The sequence below is a fragment of the Odocoileus virginianus genome, chromosome 25 (genome assembly GCF_023699985.2).
Source record: "Odocoileus virginianus isolate 20LAN1187 ecotype Illinois chromosome 25, Ovbor_1.2, whole genome shotgun sequence".
Lineage (NCBI taxonomy): Eukaryota > Metazoa > Chordata > Mammalia > Artiodactyla > Cervidae > Odocoileus > Odocoileus virginianus.
In genome coordinates this window covers 20,034,509-20,053,637 of record NC_069698.1, presented here as the reverse complement: position 1 = coordinate 20,053,637, position 19,129 = coordinate 20,034,509, and the positions used below count along the sequence as shown (strand labels likewise).

Here is a 19,129-nt window from a genome sequence, read left to right as displayed (position 1 = left end):
TGCCCATTTCACTTGCTGTTCTATTATGACCCTTGTTTTGTAACCATACAATTCTTACTACAACACATAAATCCCTTGGCTGTAAAATTAACCTCATTAAAAAACAAAACAAAACACCTAAAGTGTTTTAATTTCTAAAGATACTTGTAAGTTGCTTAACTGAGTAAGAAGAAAACAGAGAGCTTTAGTTAACTGTCAAGAAATGTGGACAAAACCAAACTGCTACATTAAAATATAAGCATTGAGTTCACATTAAGTTATTTATTGAATAAACTGAAGATGACATTTGTTTTAACTACAAAGTCCTCCATCATTTTATATCATCAACACATAGTTATGAGACCTATTTGAAGAGTGAATAGAAATACAAAAATGCCTCTTCCTCCAACCTGATGAAAAACAACAAATATGTGTGTGTGTGTGTGTGTGTGTGTGTGTGTGTGTGATTTTATAGTTAGCTTATAAAGCTAAAATTTTATGAGTTATATATATTTGCTAAATTAAGAATGACAATAGAGCTAAGATTAATTTCTCTTTCTGGGCATCTAAAATGAAGATAGCATAAAATTGCTCATCAAACTAATAAATCTGGATTTTTTTTTTATTTAAGGGTTGTAAGATAACATTTCTATTATGTTTTCAGTTCACTTAATCAAGTGACAAATATAAAGCTCATTGTACTATGTATTTTTACAAAAGCTTTCACCTGATCTAAATTTATGTGATGAAAACAGAGTTTATGTTTTCCCTTTCAATATACTCATTTTAAAATATACAAAGAATTCACATGAAAACCCTTCCTTAATTGCGTACCCAGAAACATGTATGGAATAGTGATTTTAAATCAGATACCGTATCCAAGATTGTAAACAGTCTAAAAAATTAAATCAAGTGTGTAAATAATCATTAAATTTTGCCCTAGTCATAGCAAAGAAAAAAATATACAGCTCTATCAATATAAAAAGACATCATAGAAGAGTTCACATCTTATACATATACCAAACAACTAATTAAAGAATCTTGTATTCTAAAAGAGTTATTCTTAGGTCAAAATTTAGTAGTCCAGTAATTGTTAACAAGGAAGCTAACTGATGATGACCTGTCATTTTCTAGAAGGTGTGACTGTTTATTTACACAAGAGAAATGGTAAATTTTACTTACCATTTCTTAAAATTTTAAAAGAAGATTTGGATAATTGAATTGGATCAAATTAATTTACAATTTCAAGAGAACACTAGTTTGATCAATTATTTGAAACCATAAAAATATTTTTCAAGCAAGCACACACAATGGACAATACAAGAAATAACAGAATTAAGATATTTTAATTACGGCTATTTCTATACTTTGGAAAAGTGTACAGAGGGAAATTCCAAGAGAGCAATAAAAAGAAAAAAACCTACTGAAAAATTCTGAAGTCTGTTCTGTGCCCAATCTCTAAGATCAAGTCACCAATTAATTAACATTGTGAAGCTATTAGGATGTGAGGTTTCTTCGTGGACCTCACCTTTTCCTCACTTTCTAGAGCCTTCCATTTGTGTACAGTTTACACATCCTTCTTCAATATACATTATTTTTTCTAATTGTATTGAAGTATAGTTGATTTACAATGTTGTATTAATTTTTTCAATACAATGGTACAGCAAAGTGACTCAGTTCATATATTTATATACATATACATACACACACACACACATATATATGTATATGTCCTTTTCATGTTGTTTTCCATTATGATTTATCACAGGATATTGGATACAGTTCCCTGTGCTACACAGTAGGACCTTGTTGTTTATCAGTCCTAAGTATACTCGTTTCCACCTGCTAATCCTAAACTCCCAATCCTTACTTCCCTCACCTCACCTCCCCTCCCCCTTGGCAACCAGAAGTCTGTTCTCTATGTCTGTGAGGCTATTTCTTCAACATATACTATTAAACCAAAGTTTTATCATGATTCTTCTAAAATGACTTAAATATTAGTTTTAATCTTTAATAATAAAGGGCTCTCGGGCCATGTTTTTAGAGAATATATTTTAATTTCTCTCTCAAAAGCCACCTTAAATCTTTTGAAAGATATGTCTTCTATTCTGGAGGAGGAAAAAATAAAACAGCTGAGTCTTTAGGGTCCAGTAAATTACAACTGGCAGGCTGATTTCAGTCTTGGTATCACAGTTTTGGCTTTTCCAGTGTCTTATCTGCTGTGAAGATGCTCAATCACAAGAATTCTAATGGCCATCAATACCTCCCTTGTAACCACAATGGCTCAAGCGAACCCCTTCCATCTTCAACAACTGACACAGTGTCAACATCTGCTTCCAATGAAGTTGTTCCTTTTTTCTCAAGTCAAATAAATCTGCTGACTGAGACTGTAAAGAGCTGGGTTTTTTTTTTTCCTCCTCTTTTCATGCGGAAAAATTTTTTTCCACCATATTTTGCAATTTTTCCTCCAAGTTAAAAAAAAAAACGGATAACTTCAAAGGAGATGTTTTTATTCTAGGTGCTAAGAAAGCCCAAAATATAATAAAAAAAATAATAAAAACTTTGGTGATTTCATGAAACTGTCACTTTCATTTTGGAGACAATAATCACAGGGTTCTGGATGAATATAAGTCTGAAATCTAAGAAAACTCAAGAGTTGGACCTATATACCACTAAGAACTTAATTTATTTTCCTTCATAAACAGCACATTAAAATATCAGAAATAATTAAGAAATTTACATTTTATCTTCACCATCTAGTAGAAGACAAAGATTCTCTTGCAACGATTTCTTACATAAAAGCACAGCTGTATATCAACTTTCTATAGATATGGGTATGTAAAGAAAAGGGACACTTGGGAGCGCAATTTGATTATTTACTTACTCAGCTGACAGATACTTGAGGAATCTGTCACTAACTGAATGTCTACTATGAGCCATGTTATTGAGTGTATATATGTGTGTGTGTGTAATATAATTTCCAACCTTCCTAGCCTGCCAGTTAGGTATTATTATCCTACTTTACTCATGAGATAAATAAATGAAGCCCCAAAACACACATCTAATTGTGGCTAAACCAGAATTCAGAAAATGACCAATGTCCGAGTCAATTTTTTTTCACTGATTCACTGCTTCTGTGTTCACCCTCCGGTCAGAATTGTAACATAAATACTGTCCTTTTCTACTGCTTAGTGTCACTGACCCATTTTCTTAATTTGGCATATATTATGTAACCAAGGGCTACTCAGTAAGGGACAGAATGCAGTTTCTTAAAATACAGTATCTGATTGCTATTTGCATAATAAATAAGGAGCTTCATAAGGGCACATTTTATGCCAGTACCTGGAATTGTGTTGTTTTTTTTTAAAGGTTGTTACAACATGCAAGAAATTAATTTCTCAGTTACTTGCAATCCACTTGTTCTCATGGCAAAATGTAGAGCAATCCCTGTTACTTTTTGCTTAAAATAATAATGCACTTAAGATGAAAGAGGGGAGAAAAATTAAAGGGGAAAGTTAAGAAGGGATTGTTAGCCTTATTAAGAAGAAACATTGATTTTTAAACATTTAGAGGTGCTTTTCAAATAAACAGTGAGGAACCAAATAACTTGTTAGGATCTAACTAGTCATTATTTTACTGTTCCTCAGATCAAGATAGCTTAGTGGTCAAAGCATAGATTAGATGGAAAATCAATGAGATAATTTCCTAGGGTCTAGCTCATAGACCTTTAGAAAGCTTGAATAAAGACTAATTTGTAAAATAACCAAAAGCAAAATGTTTTCAAATGAAACTGGAGAGGGAAATGGTAGCCCTCAATAATGCAGTCTGGAAACCTCCAAGATTAACAGGATCATTTTGGTGGGAGAAAATCCATCCAGAGAATGATAGCATTTTAAACTCAGATTATCATACTAAATTACAACTCATCCCTTGTATGACATCTGGTGGTTTTGGTAATATAATGATAACAAAGGCATGTCAGACAATCACAGAGACACACCCATTCTTCTTTGACAGATTTGGATCCACTCCCTGTATATGCAAGGATCCAATCTTTGCAAAGTGCCAACACCACCCAGGCCTGTTTTCAGTGGGAGATCTTATTCACAAATCTCTCCTGCATACAGCAGAATTTAGGTCCCAAGCTTTTTTTGGGTCCTCAGAGCCGAGGAATATTTTACTAGATAGCTACCAGGAGTGACACAGGGCCCAGTGCCACCCTAAATTTAGGGTGAAGCTACCTGTCAGCTCTCTCTCCTTCAACTCAACTCACTAGAGAGTAAGGAAAGAAGCAGAGAGTTGAAATATTTCTTCTCAAAATTGGGAAAATCCAACTGAGTGATCTGAATGAACTGGAATACCACACAATTCTAAGAGAAACTGCAAAGTTAACATGTTCCAAGGGAAGAAGAGAAAAATAAATAATCCCCACTGAACCATCCCATGGAAGCTGCTGAACACTGGCCTTTGAGAATTCAGGAGGATAGAAAATAAACCCATTTTAAAGATTCATTAAACCTTGTGCTACACAGATAAAGGCAGAGTACAAATAACTATATCAAATTAAACTGCAGATCAAAATGTTGATAATTTAATCAAGCCACTCCCTAGATATCTAAGTTCATATCATTAGTAAGTGGACGATTCCTTAAGTTTAGACCTCACATTAGGTAAACGTGTATACCATGTCAAAGAGAGTCTGGTTAAGAAGAAATATAGTGATGAAAATACAAGAGAGGGCATAAATTTATAACTAATAAGATGCACCAGGAAAGAAAACTATGGAACATCAGGGAAATATTTGAAAATGATCTGTGAGAATTTTGCCTAGCTAAGCAGACTGTGTTGTTCTTATACCTAAAATGTTCACACATATAAGTTATACTATTTAAGATAGAAAATGAAATTTCACTAAACATTTAATTTCACATGGATGAGGACAGGGATGGAAAAAATTTGAGAAACATTTTTAACAAACTAAAACATCTATGTAACACAACTGTTTTAACATGACCCAACTCTGGAAGCATCTGAAAGAATGGACTTTATATTGAAAGTTTTTAAAATATCAATAACTGCTATTTGATAATCCTAATCTTTTCCTAATAGTATTTTAATGATAATCCCAACTTTTTCTTATTTAGATCCTGAGGGCCACGTCAAGTTGAATCCTGAGTCCCCAGTAATAAATTTCAAATAATAAATTGCTAATTTATTAATTTAATTTCAGTAATTATAGTATAAATCCCAATTTAAATATATCTTGCCCCCAATTTTTTTCTTAAAAAGAATCAGATCAATTAAAACCAGAATTAAACAAATAAGACTTGCAAAAACCTGTTTAAAACAGTACATATGAAATATATTAACCTTCAACTTATAATGATGGATAAAACTCTCAGAAACAGCCACTGAGTGGAAGGTTTTGTCATGTGTCTAGTACTTTCCCAAATAGAATCCTTTCAAACTATCTTCAGAAAAAACTCACTTAATGAATAATTATAAACAAGAAAAATAAGTCACTGGCACTCAAAGATAGCATGGTTAAAAGCTTTTTTTTTCCCCTCCAGTAGCTGGTTGTAAATTCTGGTTCCATTTTATCAACGTTGGATGGACTACAAAGATAACTATATACTTCAGGCAAACTCTCCATCTGATTGAAAGTTCATGAAAACTTTCTTAGTCAACCTCCAAGCAGTCTTTGGGAGAAATCAAAGTAATGAATAGCTTTTCTTTAGTGTGATTATTAAAAAACTTCCTTTTCAAGCTACACATGTAACTCAGAGCTAAGTAAGCTATCATGGAATTAAATCTTCACTGAGACTTAATGTAAAACAATACCATATTGGCTTGGCTATGGTGCTACTTTTGTAAAAAGGAGAAACTATCAAACATTTGAGGTAACTTAGAGCACAGAACATATCACAGATATCTTAGAGACAAGCATTTTAAACACTTTAGCCAGTGCTTCTCTGAGAGCAAGTTCTTTAAACAGAACTTAACAATTTTTACAATATTAAAAAAAAAAATCCCTCAAAAATAGCCCATCAATGCTAAATCAAACTTCCCATATTTTTACAAAAATAGAAGAACATAGAAATACAAAATTGTATTCCTGAAAGAATGAACATTTTCTTTGTGGTTCATTGTTTCCTGACAAGGTAATTGGTTCAAAAAGAAGGAAAAAAAAAAGTCAAACCAAAAATTAAAACATGTATTGATAAAAGCAAGACAAAAAACAGAGAGAGAGAGAGTTGCACAGTTGGCAAAGGCTCAGATGAGGGAAAGAAATAAACAAAAATGCTTTTCTTCAATGTCTAGGACTCATTCTGCTTTCTCAAGAAAAGGCTCCAAACCAAAGTCAGCTGGAGAGCACTTCCTCTTTTCCTTCCACGTCTAATATGTCCCGCTGCAGAATGACAGTCCCTGGCAGCATCTTTTCCCAGTGGGCCCACGGATTCATGCTCCAATTTAACTTGATAACACTGTGTGTTTCAGTACCACGGTGATTCCTTGCCCTTGTCCTGATGCTGTAGACCTAGAAAAGGTGTGAGAAATAGAAAAGTATCAATATGTGTAGCACTTGAGAATGGGCATTTTCTACAACGCCCTGGATACAGAAACCAAAGTGACAACTGAGCTCCCAAGTTTCAAAAAGCCAACCAATACTAAGTGACCAGGAAAACTCGAGACTGGAGCAGCGCTGTCAGCACAGGACACATTCTTTACTGTGGCTTTTATCTTACTACAGTAGGTGTGAATAATAAACAAAATAATATAAATGAAGCTTTCCTATTTCTGATCTCAAAAGGAACTGATATGGGGAAAAAAATGATACAACTGAGCTCTGGGGCACATTTAGGCAGCGCTTCAGTTAACACTTTTCAGCAAACATCAGATGGTAGTTTTGGACTAAGGTAGTGAACTAAATTTACTTATTTTTATTGTTCTCTCTCCCAGAAAATATCTGTGTGTGTGCATTCAGTCATGTCCAACTCTTTGTGACCCCATCAACTGTAGTCCGCCAGGCTCCTCTGTCCATGGAATTCTCCAGGCAAGAATACTGGAGGGGGTAGCCATTCCCTTCTCCGGGGGATCTTCCCAACGCAGGGATTGAACCCAGGTCTCTCCCGTTGTGAGCAGATTCTTTACCATTTGAGCCACCAGGGAAGCCCCACTAAAGCATCTGTAGTGATTTTATTTCTTGTCTTTCAATTTGTCAAATAATTGAGTAAAGCAATGGATGTCATTACAAAACAGATACAATTAGTCAGTCATTATGGGAGTCATTAAGACACTAAACAAATTACATAAAATGAAAAAGAATAAAAGGGAGTCAAAGAAGCACCTCATCGAACCACAAGGCATGATCTTTGGTTTTATAGCATTTGTATACTGGGAAAAAGCAACTCTTTCTGAATGCCAAATGATTAGTTCCATCTTAAGTTTTATCTCGTGTATTACCATTATGTTTAGACAGAGAGTCCACAGTTTCCCTTTCCCATTTCAAAAGAAGAGGAGGAGGAAGAAAAAAAAATAAAGAGGATCTGGGTCATATCCACTCACTCTAACTTTGCTTTATTCATTTTCAAATAATTTTGTGGTCAGAATAATTTGCAACCTGACAAAGTCTCCATTGGGTGACTTTTATAATCTAAACCACCTTAACCGACAATCTGCTGACTGCATAAATATTTTTTTCATTACTAGAACGTCTCATCTTCTGTATGACTCAGTATTTTCCACACTTGAAGACCCCATCAATCTATAGAATGTCAGCACTGCAAGTCATGAATAGTGTTGGAATCATCAAGTGGTTTGAGTGTCTTTTTTTCTTCTTAAACAAAAGCAATCCCTAGTTTGCCTTGCAAAGAGAGATGACTCCACCAAAATCATGTTAGCCTTTTTCTGTGGACCAGGATTATGTTACTTAACATAGTCCTAAATATCCTAATCAGAGATAGTGGCTGGAGTAACTCTCGCTCTTCAACTGTTTTGTTTCCAAGTCTGCATTACTCCAAAGCAAACCTTAAAAAACCAATTCACCTATGGCCTACAACATATTAAATGGCTAATGTTGTCCTTTTGGCGTTATTTCTTCTCAGTGATGGGACATAAATATAACTTTTCCTTTGATTACCAGGTATCCATACCTGTAAATCTCAAAGTAAGTATAAAGAAAAGGAATCACCACAGACAAAAGACTCTACTACTACTAAGTTGTAACAGGGCTATGATTTTTCTTGTTAAACACTTGTTGAAGGAAGATCAAAATATTCAAGAATCAGTCAGTACACTTAGTTTTCCCAGTGGTGAAAGAAGACAAAATCATTAACCCATGATTCTTAATGTGGTCTTGTTGTTCAGTCACTAAGACATGCCCCACTCTTTTTAACCCCATGAACTGTAGCATGCCAGAATCCTCTCTCCTCCACAATCTCCTAGAGTTTGCTCAAATTCCTGTTCATTGAGTCAGTGATGCTATCTAACCATATCATCCTCTGCCACCCCCCTTCTACTTTGCCTTCAATCTTTCCCAACATCAGAGTCTATTTCAATGAGTCAGCTCTTCACATCAGCTGGCCAAACTACTGGAGCTTCAGCTTTAGCACCAGTCCTTTCAACCAATATTCAGAGTTGATTTCCTTTAGGATTGACTGGTTTGATCTCCTTGCTGTCCAAGGAACTCTCAAGAGTCATCTCCAACACCACAGTTTGAAAGCATCAATTCTTCAGTGCTCAGCCTTCTTTGTGGTCCAGCTTTCACACTCATACATGACTTCTGTAAAAACCATACTTTTGACTGTACAAACCTTTGTTGGCAAAGTGATGTCTTTTCTTTTTAATATGCTGTCTAGGTTTTCTCATAGCTTTCCTTCCAAGGAGCAACAGTCTTGATTTCATGGCTGGAGTCACTGTCCACAGTGATTTTGTGCTCCAGTTGCTTTAGTCGTGTCCAACTCTTTGCGACAGTATGGGCTGTAGCCTGCCAGGCTCCTCTGTCCATGGGATTCTCCAGGCAAGAATACTGGAAGGAGTTGTCATGCCCTCCTCCAGGGGATATTCCCAACCCAGAGATCAAACTTAAGTCTCCTGTGTCTCCTGCACTGCAGGTAAATTCTTACTGCTGAGCCACCAGGGAAGCCCCCACAGTGATTTTAGAGTCCAAGAAAAGAAAATCTGTCCACTTTTTCCCCGTCCATTTGCCATGAAGTGATGGAACTGGATGCATGTATCTTTAATCCATGATCCTTACACAATCTACAGGTACTTGGGGGTTCCCCAAATTTTCTTACAAGAACATAAAATTCACCCTGCTATTATTTTGCTACTACTCAGGCTTTTTTTTTTTTTGCTTCTCACTCCTCTAACTCAAACCTATATGAAATTAGTTTATAACACATTTTGAAATCTACTTACTGGGTTGCTGAAATCACCCATGTTTATCTCTTGATATTAGTAACTCAGTTTTAGATTTATTGTTTACTCTGTGATATGTTCAGAGAAAGTAAAATAAACATCACAACGATAATGTTAGCAAATACTTTCTTAGGGCTGAACACACTAGACATTGTGCTATTTTATGTGAAATGTCTCATTTAATGTTTCCAATCATGCTATATATATATATTTATATTTTATGGATATATATATTCATTTTACAAATGAGAAAACTGAGAGAAGAAAGGTTATGCCAACTATTATGTGGTAGAACCAGGACTGAAAGTTGGTGGTCTAATATCAGAGTCAATGGTTTTAACCACAATGTATATGACTCCCCTTTTGTGGATTATATTGTCTTTGTGGATTATATTGTCTGTAGGCTGTGACACTAGCCTGTATTCTTGCAATTCCCTGAGTCAAAATCCTTTCATTAAATCAATTCAAAGAAAAGTCAATACATTTTAAATATTGATTTTTGCACTATTTAGAAACACCCTGATTTATCAGAACTGATACCAGTGTTAATAAAATAGCTCTGTGGTTTTTTTTAAACTATACATTTGCAAAGCTTTTCTAAGTCACAGAAGATGATTACACAGTAGTTTGTTATCCTTCAGATCGTGTAATAGGACATGTTTTGTGAACAGATGTGTAACCAGTCCTCCCTGCCTCCACCCAAATAAACTGCCACAGTATGAAAACTGAAGACATAGGCTGGCCATCTGACCCAAGACGTGTTTGTCAGAAATGGGACCAAAGAACAAAGACATCACACTGTTGGATTCAGAGTTTGAGAGTCTGAGATCAAGTCAGGAGAAAACCCTGAAAGAAAACACAAGCCCACAGACCCAGTTTCTCCTTTCAGTTCCAATACCACCACCACCTGACCATCAAAAGAGAAAAGAAAAACCAAATCCAGGGATAGAACAACTGAAGTACAAACACAGGAAAGATACACTGAATACTTAGGAGTAGGAAAGATGCTTTGGTTAAAAGAGATCATATTAGGACTTCCCTTTAAAATTTGAAGAATCTGACTATATAACAAGGCATTGTAACTCAATTTCTAGCTGAAATTTTTGGGAGCCTATTGCTTCACAGATTTCTTCTCTTGCAAATAAACCTCTGGGAATAAAGAAGTGGACTTGGCAGCAGGATGTGCCTAAGCAGAGAAAGCCTATAAATTTCCCCCACCCTTGTTTCCTTCAGCTCCTAGGTGTCTGATGAAAAGATCTTAAAGTCCCCATGAGCTCCTCAAACAAGCTGCTTCAGAGAGATTTCTGCAGGCCTGCCTCTTTATCCCATAGCTGTGATGTGGGTACCCCACGGCATAAGAAAGGATATGAGCCGCCCTAGCTCAGCACCTCAGAGGCATCACAGACTTTAGGAAGCCAAATGGAGTAAACAGTCATCAGTGCAGCACCGTATGGAGAACGCACAGAGAAATGGTGGGAGAGGGGATACGTCTGCAAACAAAAGCAAGACAGAAATGAAATGACAAAGCAACCACTTAAGCGGCAATGTTCATGCTATGACTAACTGGGAAAACAGAGGCAATCCCTAGGGAGAGAGTGAGGGAAGCATCTGAGAAGAGGGTTCAACCAGAAGTGGGACAGGGTTTTAAACTGAGCAATGAAGAAATCATTGGGCTGGACCACAAATACTCAGAATTGATGAAGTAATTATAGCACAGGGAACTATAATCAATATCCTCTAAAGGAAATGAGTATGAAAAAGAATGTATACACAACTTAGTCACTTTGCTGTGTAGCAGAAATTAACAACACTGTAAATCAACTATGCTTGAATAAAATAAATTTAGAGAAAATGAATTGAAAAGCTAAATTTTCTGCTACTGGGTAGAAGTAAATAATAAACTGACTTACTGAAAATGTTATACTCCAGCACACCTGAGTTTTAAGACCATGTGACCATCAGTCATATCCACTAGAAAAGCATATCCTACTTCTAAAGAAGAATAATCCCTTGACAACATCACTGACTATCACTCTTAAGTAACTTTAATATGATTCCAATTAATTTTATTGCTGGAGATAAAAGAGGTAATGTGGTAACCATGCACCAGTGAATATGCTGTTGAAAAAAAGAGAAGAAAAAGAGGAACATAAAACCTGGATGTGCAGGTGGAATATTTTATGACTGAAAAGTAAAGAAAATACTTAAATGAAAACTTAGTTTCATAGATATCAAGAGTCTAGAAAACCCCTGTGGATCAGACTGCTTGATACTACATGAAAAGACACTGGTGGTTTATTTCTACATTTAAAACACAAATACCTGCTTCATCCTTGCTTTAATAGAGAAAGCCATAGTTATCACAAATATAAATATACACGATGCTGTATTGGATGCTATATCAAAATACCAAGCCTTCACCAACAGCCTAACATCTAACACTGACACATTGTCAAATGATAACAAGCTACGTGATATGAGAGACAGTCACATTATCTTCTTCTACTTTATAAAATTATCACTGATAATTATTATACAACTGCATGTGTTTGAACACCTGGGCAACCAGTTTAAATGCTACAGAAGAATGTTTAAATAAGATCTAGATGGGGATAGTACACCTTAACACTAATAAGGGGTAAAAATAAGAGTGGGGGCCATTCAATTTGGGAACTGATTTCACTGCAGGTAAATAACAAGACAGATCATGTTTAAGCATCAGGAAGAATTCCCTTCATTTGTTTTTAAAACTTCAAAAAAAAAAAAAACCCCTCATAATATCATAGATTTGTTGTTTAAGGATCAAGTTATGAAGTATTTAGAAAGTAAAAGTTCTATACAATGTACCCTGTCATCACACAACTTGCTGAGTATACTTCAGATGTACATACATACACCACTGTTTATCCTATGTGACAACAATGCTTATTTCATCAGAAATATTGACTTGCAAAACCATTTCATGTCAGTGTATGTCGATCAACTCTTTTGAAGAATATTAATTCTTCAATATGCACAATACTCATTCTTCCCTATACCATATATTACTCAATTCCATATAGATATGCATCATTTGAATATACACACACACATAGTGTGTGTGTGCATATAAAAGTATATTTGCTGCTTATGTGAATATTTTGGTAGATAAGATAGCTTCCTCAAAATACATTTGTATAATTGCTGAACCCAAGCATATGAATATATTTATACTTACATATTTCATGGTGAGTGGTAAATGTTTCAGGAAGTTTGCATCAACATTCATATTTTTACTATTATCATTATTATAGATTCAATGTATCTAATTGTTTCAATTTGCATTCCTTCAGTTCTCCTGAAGCTGAACATTACATGATTTACTATTTCTTCCTCTATGTTTTATCTTTTGACTGACTTTCTATGCTTTGATTAATAACAAAATAATTTCCTCATTGATTTCTAAATGCTTTTTGTATTATTAGGTATATTAGTATTTTTTTTCATGTATCACACACATTTTTGGCCAATTTAATGAACACTACCTCCATACTTAATGCTTAAACTTTGGATAATAATTATTTTAAAAGTCATCACAAACAAGAATGTATTTTTGAGCCAGACCAAAGATTAAATTTATTGTTAAACTGAATTACAATTATCCACGTATCATTACAACTCCTACATACTAAAACAATGACAAAATATACTTAACTATGATAGCATAATCATTTATTAGCAGAGGGAGCATCCTCAGTGAATAGAGGTATTTTCTTGGGTATATTTAGAATTGTCTTAAAATTTCCATGTAGTAGTCTTGTCATAAACAATGAGGTGAAAGCTGTCTAAACCTGTCAAAATATCTTTAATTCATATTCAAAAGAGGAGAAATTTAAAGCCCATTGAACTTGATGTTACTGGTAGACCGTAATTTACTACATTAGTGGAAGAAGCATGGGACCCATACACGTGAGGCCAAGATTGCAGGTGACTAGCAGTTCAGTTGCCAGGGGTCTCCCTCTGCTCCTGGCCCAAGCGGCAAGCACACTTAGTCTGCCTTCTCAGAACCCTCCTCCGCCCAAAACCAACTCCTGCACTGACTCTCCGGCTTTTGCCCTTACCAATATCCATTTCCTCAGATTCCTGCACTTTAAACCCTCAGCTGGGAGGGAACTGGCAAGTACTTTAAGCATCAGGATATGTAATTACAAATCTGAACCAGTCATTCTACAACTGACCTTTTGGAAAAGTATAAAATACAAATCACAGAGTTGATAGTTTTTTTGTTACTGCTGTTCGTGTTTAAATTTTCATTGGAGTATAGTTGCTTTACAATGCTGTTAGCTTCCGCTGTTTCAGCAAGTGAATCAGGTATGCGTACACATTATCTACTCTTTTTTGAATTTCCTCCCCACTTAGGTCACTACAGAGCATTGCGTAGAGTTTCTGATCATAGCAGCAATTTACCGTGCTCAAACACGAATGCCAGTGTGATGACCTCTGGGCTGAGAGAAGCTGGGGCCCAGGAGATGCAACATGGTGTGGAGACACTGCTCAGCAAGCAGTGACCTCAATTTCAAAAGCAGATTAAAAAGTAACTTTGAAGACAGAAACAAAGAATAAAGGAAAAAAGGAATGGGGAAGAGTGAAATAAAATACCTCCTGTAATTTCTTCTACAGACTTTCCCCCAGAACTAGAGAGGAACAAGACCAAAAAAAAAAAAAAAAAGAAACGCCTGGATCATTTATTGTAACTGAAACCACAAGTTATAATACTCTCAAGAGATTCTAACTATCCAGACATCTGCTGGATAACAAATGCAGCCAAACATGCATCTTTAAAAAGGTTTCTAGGTTATGCAGTGACAGCTTTACGATCCAGAAAATAGATAATCCAACCAGAGGAAGAGGTAATCTGGATCCACTGCTTATCCATAAAGCCTTAATTACGGACACAACATCAGCACAGCAAGTATTCTACCTGAAACTATGAGTTACTTAAGGACTCTCAAATTTTAACTGCAGAAGTACAATGTATTTTTTATGCCTACTTAGTTTAAGTAATCATTCTCCCCATTAAATCAAACCATATTGGAAAATATTCAGTAAGAATGAGACATGTTGCATATAGATCAATTCTTCACTGACATCAGTAATTTTTCATCTCACTTCTCTGTGACATGAACACAAGGGTGCTCTCTGACATATTCCAGAAACCTCTGTCCAATCAAAGCAAACATAAATAGGGCTTCAATGACTGTGAAGATGCTAAGTGTCATCTGATAGTGTTCAAACAAGGCAGCTATGAAAATAAGCATTATAACACATGCTTGCGGTTGACAAAATTAAATCCCTACTATATCAGGCTGTAACCAAACAAACAAACAAACAAAAAAATGGCATATTTTGGCCTCTCATCAGTCTCTTGCAAGAATTTTTTTGGTCATCTTTTTGCCAAGGAATTCAGAACATGTTGGCCACAGACAACTGTTTGTGAAACATTATATTGTTGATAAACACAATAAGAGAAGAGTTAGCCAGAAAGTGAATAAAAAGAACCTGTCAATTCCACAGGCCACATAAAATTTTGTATAGAATCTTTATAGGCTATTTGAAAGTTAATATAAAATTGCCTGGATATAAGTTATGAAACAGATTTTGTCATTCACGCTGTTTCTTTTAGATGTACCACTATATGTGATACAGTGGCATGAGTTTGAGTAAACTCCGGGAGTTGGTGATGGACAGGGAGGCCTGGCGTGCTGTGACTCATGGGGTCGCAAAGAGTCGGACACGACTGAGCAACTGAACTGAACTGAAAATATAATTTGTGGATATAAAATATTCTAACCCCTGAAACAAGCCTTTGAATGCTTTGAGTGGTTATTTATTTGGAATCATGTAATAATTAAATAGGAGTTTTTCAATCTCTATAGCTCCTCTCCCAGGCAAGCAAACTTCTCTCGGGAAGACATTGTGTACTTTGACAAAATCGCCAATCCCAATGACAGGGAGCTGATGACAACTCCTTCATGAAAACAAAAGAAAACTTTGTAGCCCACCTTTGCTTGCAATTTTTAAGAAAACATTTCATAAAGCAAGAGATGTCACCCAATTTATATAGCTACCCATAGAAACTTGTTCATAAAATTAATACTAGAATGGAAAAGAACACATTTTAGTTCACAACTTTTGAAGATAGCAAATATTTTATTAATGGAGTTTTGGTGCATTTAACTACATGAATAATCTAACTTCCTTGTTCTGCACATAAAATTTCCTTTCAATCCATGAGTGACAAGAACAAATATCCCAATAACCCATAATCATAATGAGATAGGATGTATTTTTTAGTAATCTCTGATGACACCACCCTTATGGCAGAAAGTGAAGAAGAACTAAAGAGCCTCTTGATGAAAGTGAAAGAGGAGAGTGAAAAAGTTGGCTTAAAGCTCAACATTCAAGAAACTAAGATCATGGCATCCAGTCCCATCACTTCATAGCAAATAGATCAGGAAACAGAGGCTGACTTTATTTTTGGGGGCTCCAACATCACTGCAGATGGTGATTGCAGCCATGAAATTAAAAGATGCTTACTCCTTGCAAGGAAAGTTATGACCAACCTAGACAGCATATTAAAAAGCAGAGACATCACTTTGTCAACAAAGGTTCGTCCAGTCAAGGCTATGGTTTTTCCAGTGGTCATGTAGGGATGTGAGAGTTGGACTATAAAGAAAGTTGAGTGCCGAAGAATTGATGCTTTTGAACTATGGTGTTGGAGAAGACTCTTGAGAGTCCCTTGGACTGCAAGGAGATCCAACCAGTCCATCCTAAAGGAGATCAGTCCTGGGTGTTCATTAGAAGGACTGATGCTAAAGCTGAAACTCCAATACTTTGGCCACCTGATGCAAAGAACTGACTCATTTGAAAAGACCCTGATGCTGGGAAAGATTGAAGGCAGGAGGAGGAGAAGGGGATGACAGAGAATGAGATGGTTGGATGGTATCACTGACTCAATGGACATGAGTTTGAGTAAACTCCGGGAGTTGGTGATAGACAGGGAGGCCTGGTGTGCTGCAGTCTGTGGCATCACAAAGAGTCAGACATTACCGACCGACTGAACTGAACTGAACTGAACCACCACATGGTAGAGAGTTCCAGATGGAGAAAACTATATTTCAAAATGTGAGAATATTCTGATGACCCTTCAAATCCTTATCTTCTTGATTCTTTATCTTCCTTTTTCTCATAACCTGCCTAATAATATAGAAGTACCCGGTTTTCATTGTATGGCCAACACCAGCTGACACCACTACTGGAAAATTTGGCTCTGAGAAATAATACAGCTATTCTTCAAGAACAGAAATAAATTAAACTAGAAGTAGGAAGTGATGGAAGAATTTAAAGTTTGCATCTCTATCATGCATGATGCCTCACATCTCCAGTGTGACTTTGTTTTCTGTTTGAAAAGTACCATACGTATGAAGAATAATGAGAACTTTAGTTCTGCACTATGTGTCACCATCTAGAAAACACGGCCATGTGCATTCATTCATTGGAATCTCCTGGTCATGTCAGAGTAGGAAGTATCATCTCTATTTTGCATCTAAGAAAGAGGACTGGAGAGATTATGAGATCTGCTCAGCACAAAATAGCTAACAGAAAATACAGGTCCAGTAATCTATCATTTGGCCCTCTGCTTTTTCCAAAAACATTGCAAAGATTAATGTTCCCTGTATATTTACCATCATTTTACCATCAATTCTTCATCTTAGCTCCCTAAGTTTGGAAGGAAGAGTAATACACATATGCACACTCCAACATATTTTTCTCTTATAAATTCCTCCTTCTCTCCTCCTTAAACCACATTAGTGACCACAATACTTTCAGTCCCAAAAGGAAACACAAATTAAGAAGCTAGTCTTCTCCGCTTTCACTGAAATGCATAAATACACATACAGGACTTCTTGCCATCTGTTTTTTCCCAAAAAAAGGCATACAGGGTCTTCCCTAATGGTCCAGTGGTTAAGACTTTGCCTCTCAATGCGGGGTTTGCAGGTTGGATCCCTGATCCCACATTCCTTGGGGCCAAAAAGCCAAAACATAAAACAGAAGCAGTATTGTAACAAATTCAATAAAGACTTTAAAAACGGTCCATATCTGTCTTTTTAAGAAAAGGGCATCTAAATGTGCTTCTTCATCTTTATTTTTTTTAGTCAGCAGCATCACACAAAACATACGTCACTCAGAGATACCCTCTTAATGGCAATCACTTGATTCCACTTCTGAGATATTATGAACATTGTCACAGTAAACATTTTTGTACGTGTCTTCACATGGTGCTGCTTGTATTTGTGTGGTACAGACTCACAAGAGGAGACAAAATTTAGGAGAATTTTTAACTGTAGTATATATTTCAGTTTACTTAAAAAAAAAAAAAGCTTATACTTCTCTAATTTTGTAACAGCAATATATGAAAAATAGCATTTTCCCTTAACCAAAGTGTCTTTTACAAGGATTTACATACATACACACACACACACACACACACAGAGGCTTTATTTTATTATTATACAAATGCATCTTAAAACATTCAGAATTCTCTCAGAAGGTGTCCGCATTTGTCCTGTAAGGCTGGAAGAGAATCTCTGAGAGGAAACCTCCATGCTTTGGGCATTGTAACATTACGGCACCATCCTAAGGATGGGCTTCCCAGGTGGCTCCTAGGTGAACCATCAACCTGCCAATGCAGGAAATTCAAGAGACATGGGTTTGATCCCTGGGTCTGGGAGATCCTCTGGAGTAGGAAATGGCAATGCCACTGCAATATTCTTGCCTGGGAAATCCTATAGACAGAGGAGCCTCCATGGGGCTGCAGAGAGTAGGACATGACTAAGCACACACACGCGCGTGTGCACACACGCACGCACACACCCCTCTGGATGAAGGGCCAGGACAGAGGATGGGGAAGATCTACAGCACTCGGGGAGAGCAGGGGAGTTTCATCAAGGTCCTGCAGAACCTAGCCCTGGATGCTGGAAACTGACAGCCGTGCTCTGGAATGTATTTCTGCCTCTGATTCACCATCCTGCTACTTTTAACACAGATCTCACTCTCTGGCTGGGATCTACTGGCATTCTACACGCATCTCAAAGACGGTTTCCATTACCCTTCTGGTCACAGAACTGTCATTCTGGACATATGCCTTATACAACTAACACCATTCAAGAGTGTGTAAATACTGTAACATACTTTCATTTTTTTTTTTTCCTTTCAGTGGAAAATAGGCTTATGCCACAGGCCAAAAGAAAAACAAAGGTTTGCAGAAAGAGTGGAGCAATCAGCTGTTAATTACTAGAGTCTTTATGTTATCAAGTCATAATAAACTGTCAAAAAATAGTAAAAGTCCATAGGAAGTATTAGTTTACAAATATTCTTCCTAGTATTTTTTTTTAATCCACAACTATTTCTTTGTGGCATTTTAGTTATCCTAATTAAGATAATGCCTTCAAGGTAAGTATCCAGAAATCTGTAAATCTCTATCGACCAGCACAGCTGTCACTGAAAAATCACAGTCCTAGGGCTGGCTTCTATATTAAAAAGCCATTTAATGTGTCTCCCTGCTGAAATCAAATGATTAGAAGTAAGCTTCTCTGTCTATTCTATTTTATGACACTATTAAATAAAATTCCTTAATTTCCTTATTTGTAAAAATCATTAATAATGTTAGGAAATACTACAATGAATCACC

General features: G+C 36.1%; 1 protein-coding gene across 1 annotated transcript in view; it reads right to left on the bottom strand.

The window, feature by feature from the left end:
* Positions 1-241: 241 nt before the first annotated feature.
* Positions 242-19,129, bottom strand: part of VGLL3 (vestigial like family member 3) — a 53,853-nt gene continuing 34,965 nt past the window's right edge. Inside the window, exon 4 of the mRNA XM_020871557.2 lies at positions 242-6,517. Within this exon, the coding sequence (XP_020727216.2) occupies positions 6,474-6,517 (44 nt within the window). The 3' untranslated portion in view covers positions 242-6,473. The remainder of the gene's footprint in view (positions 6,518-19,129) is intronic.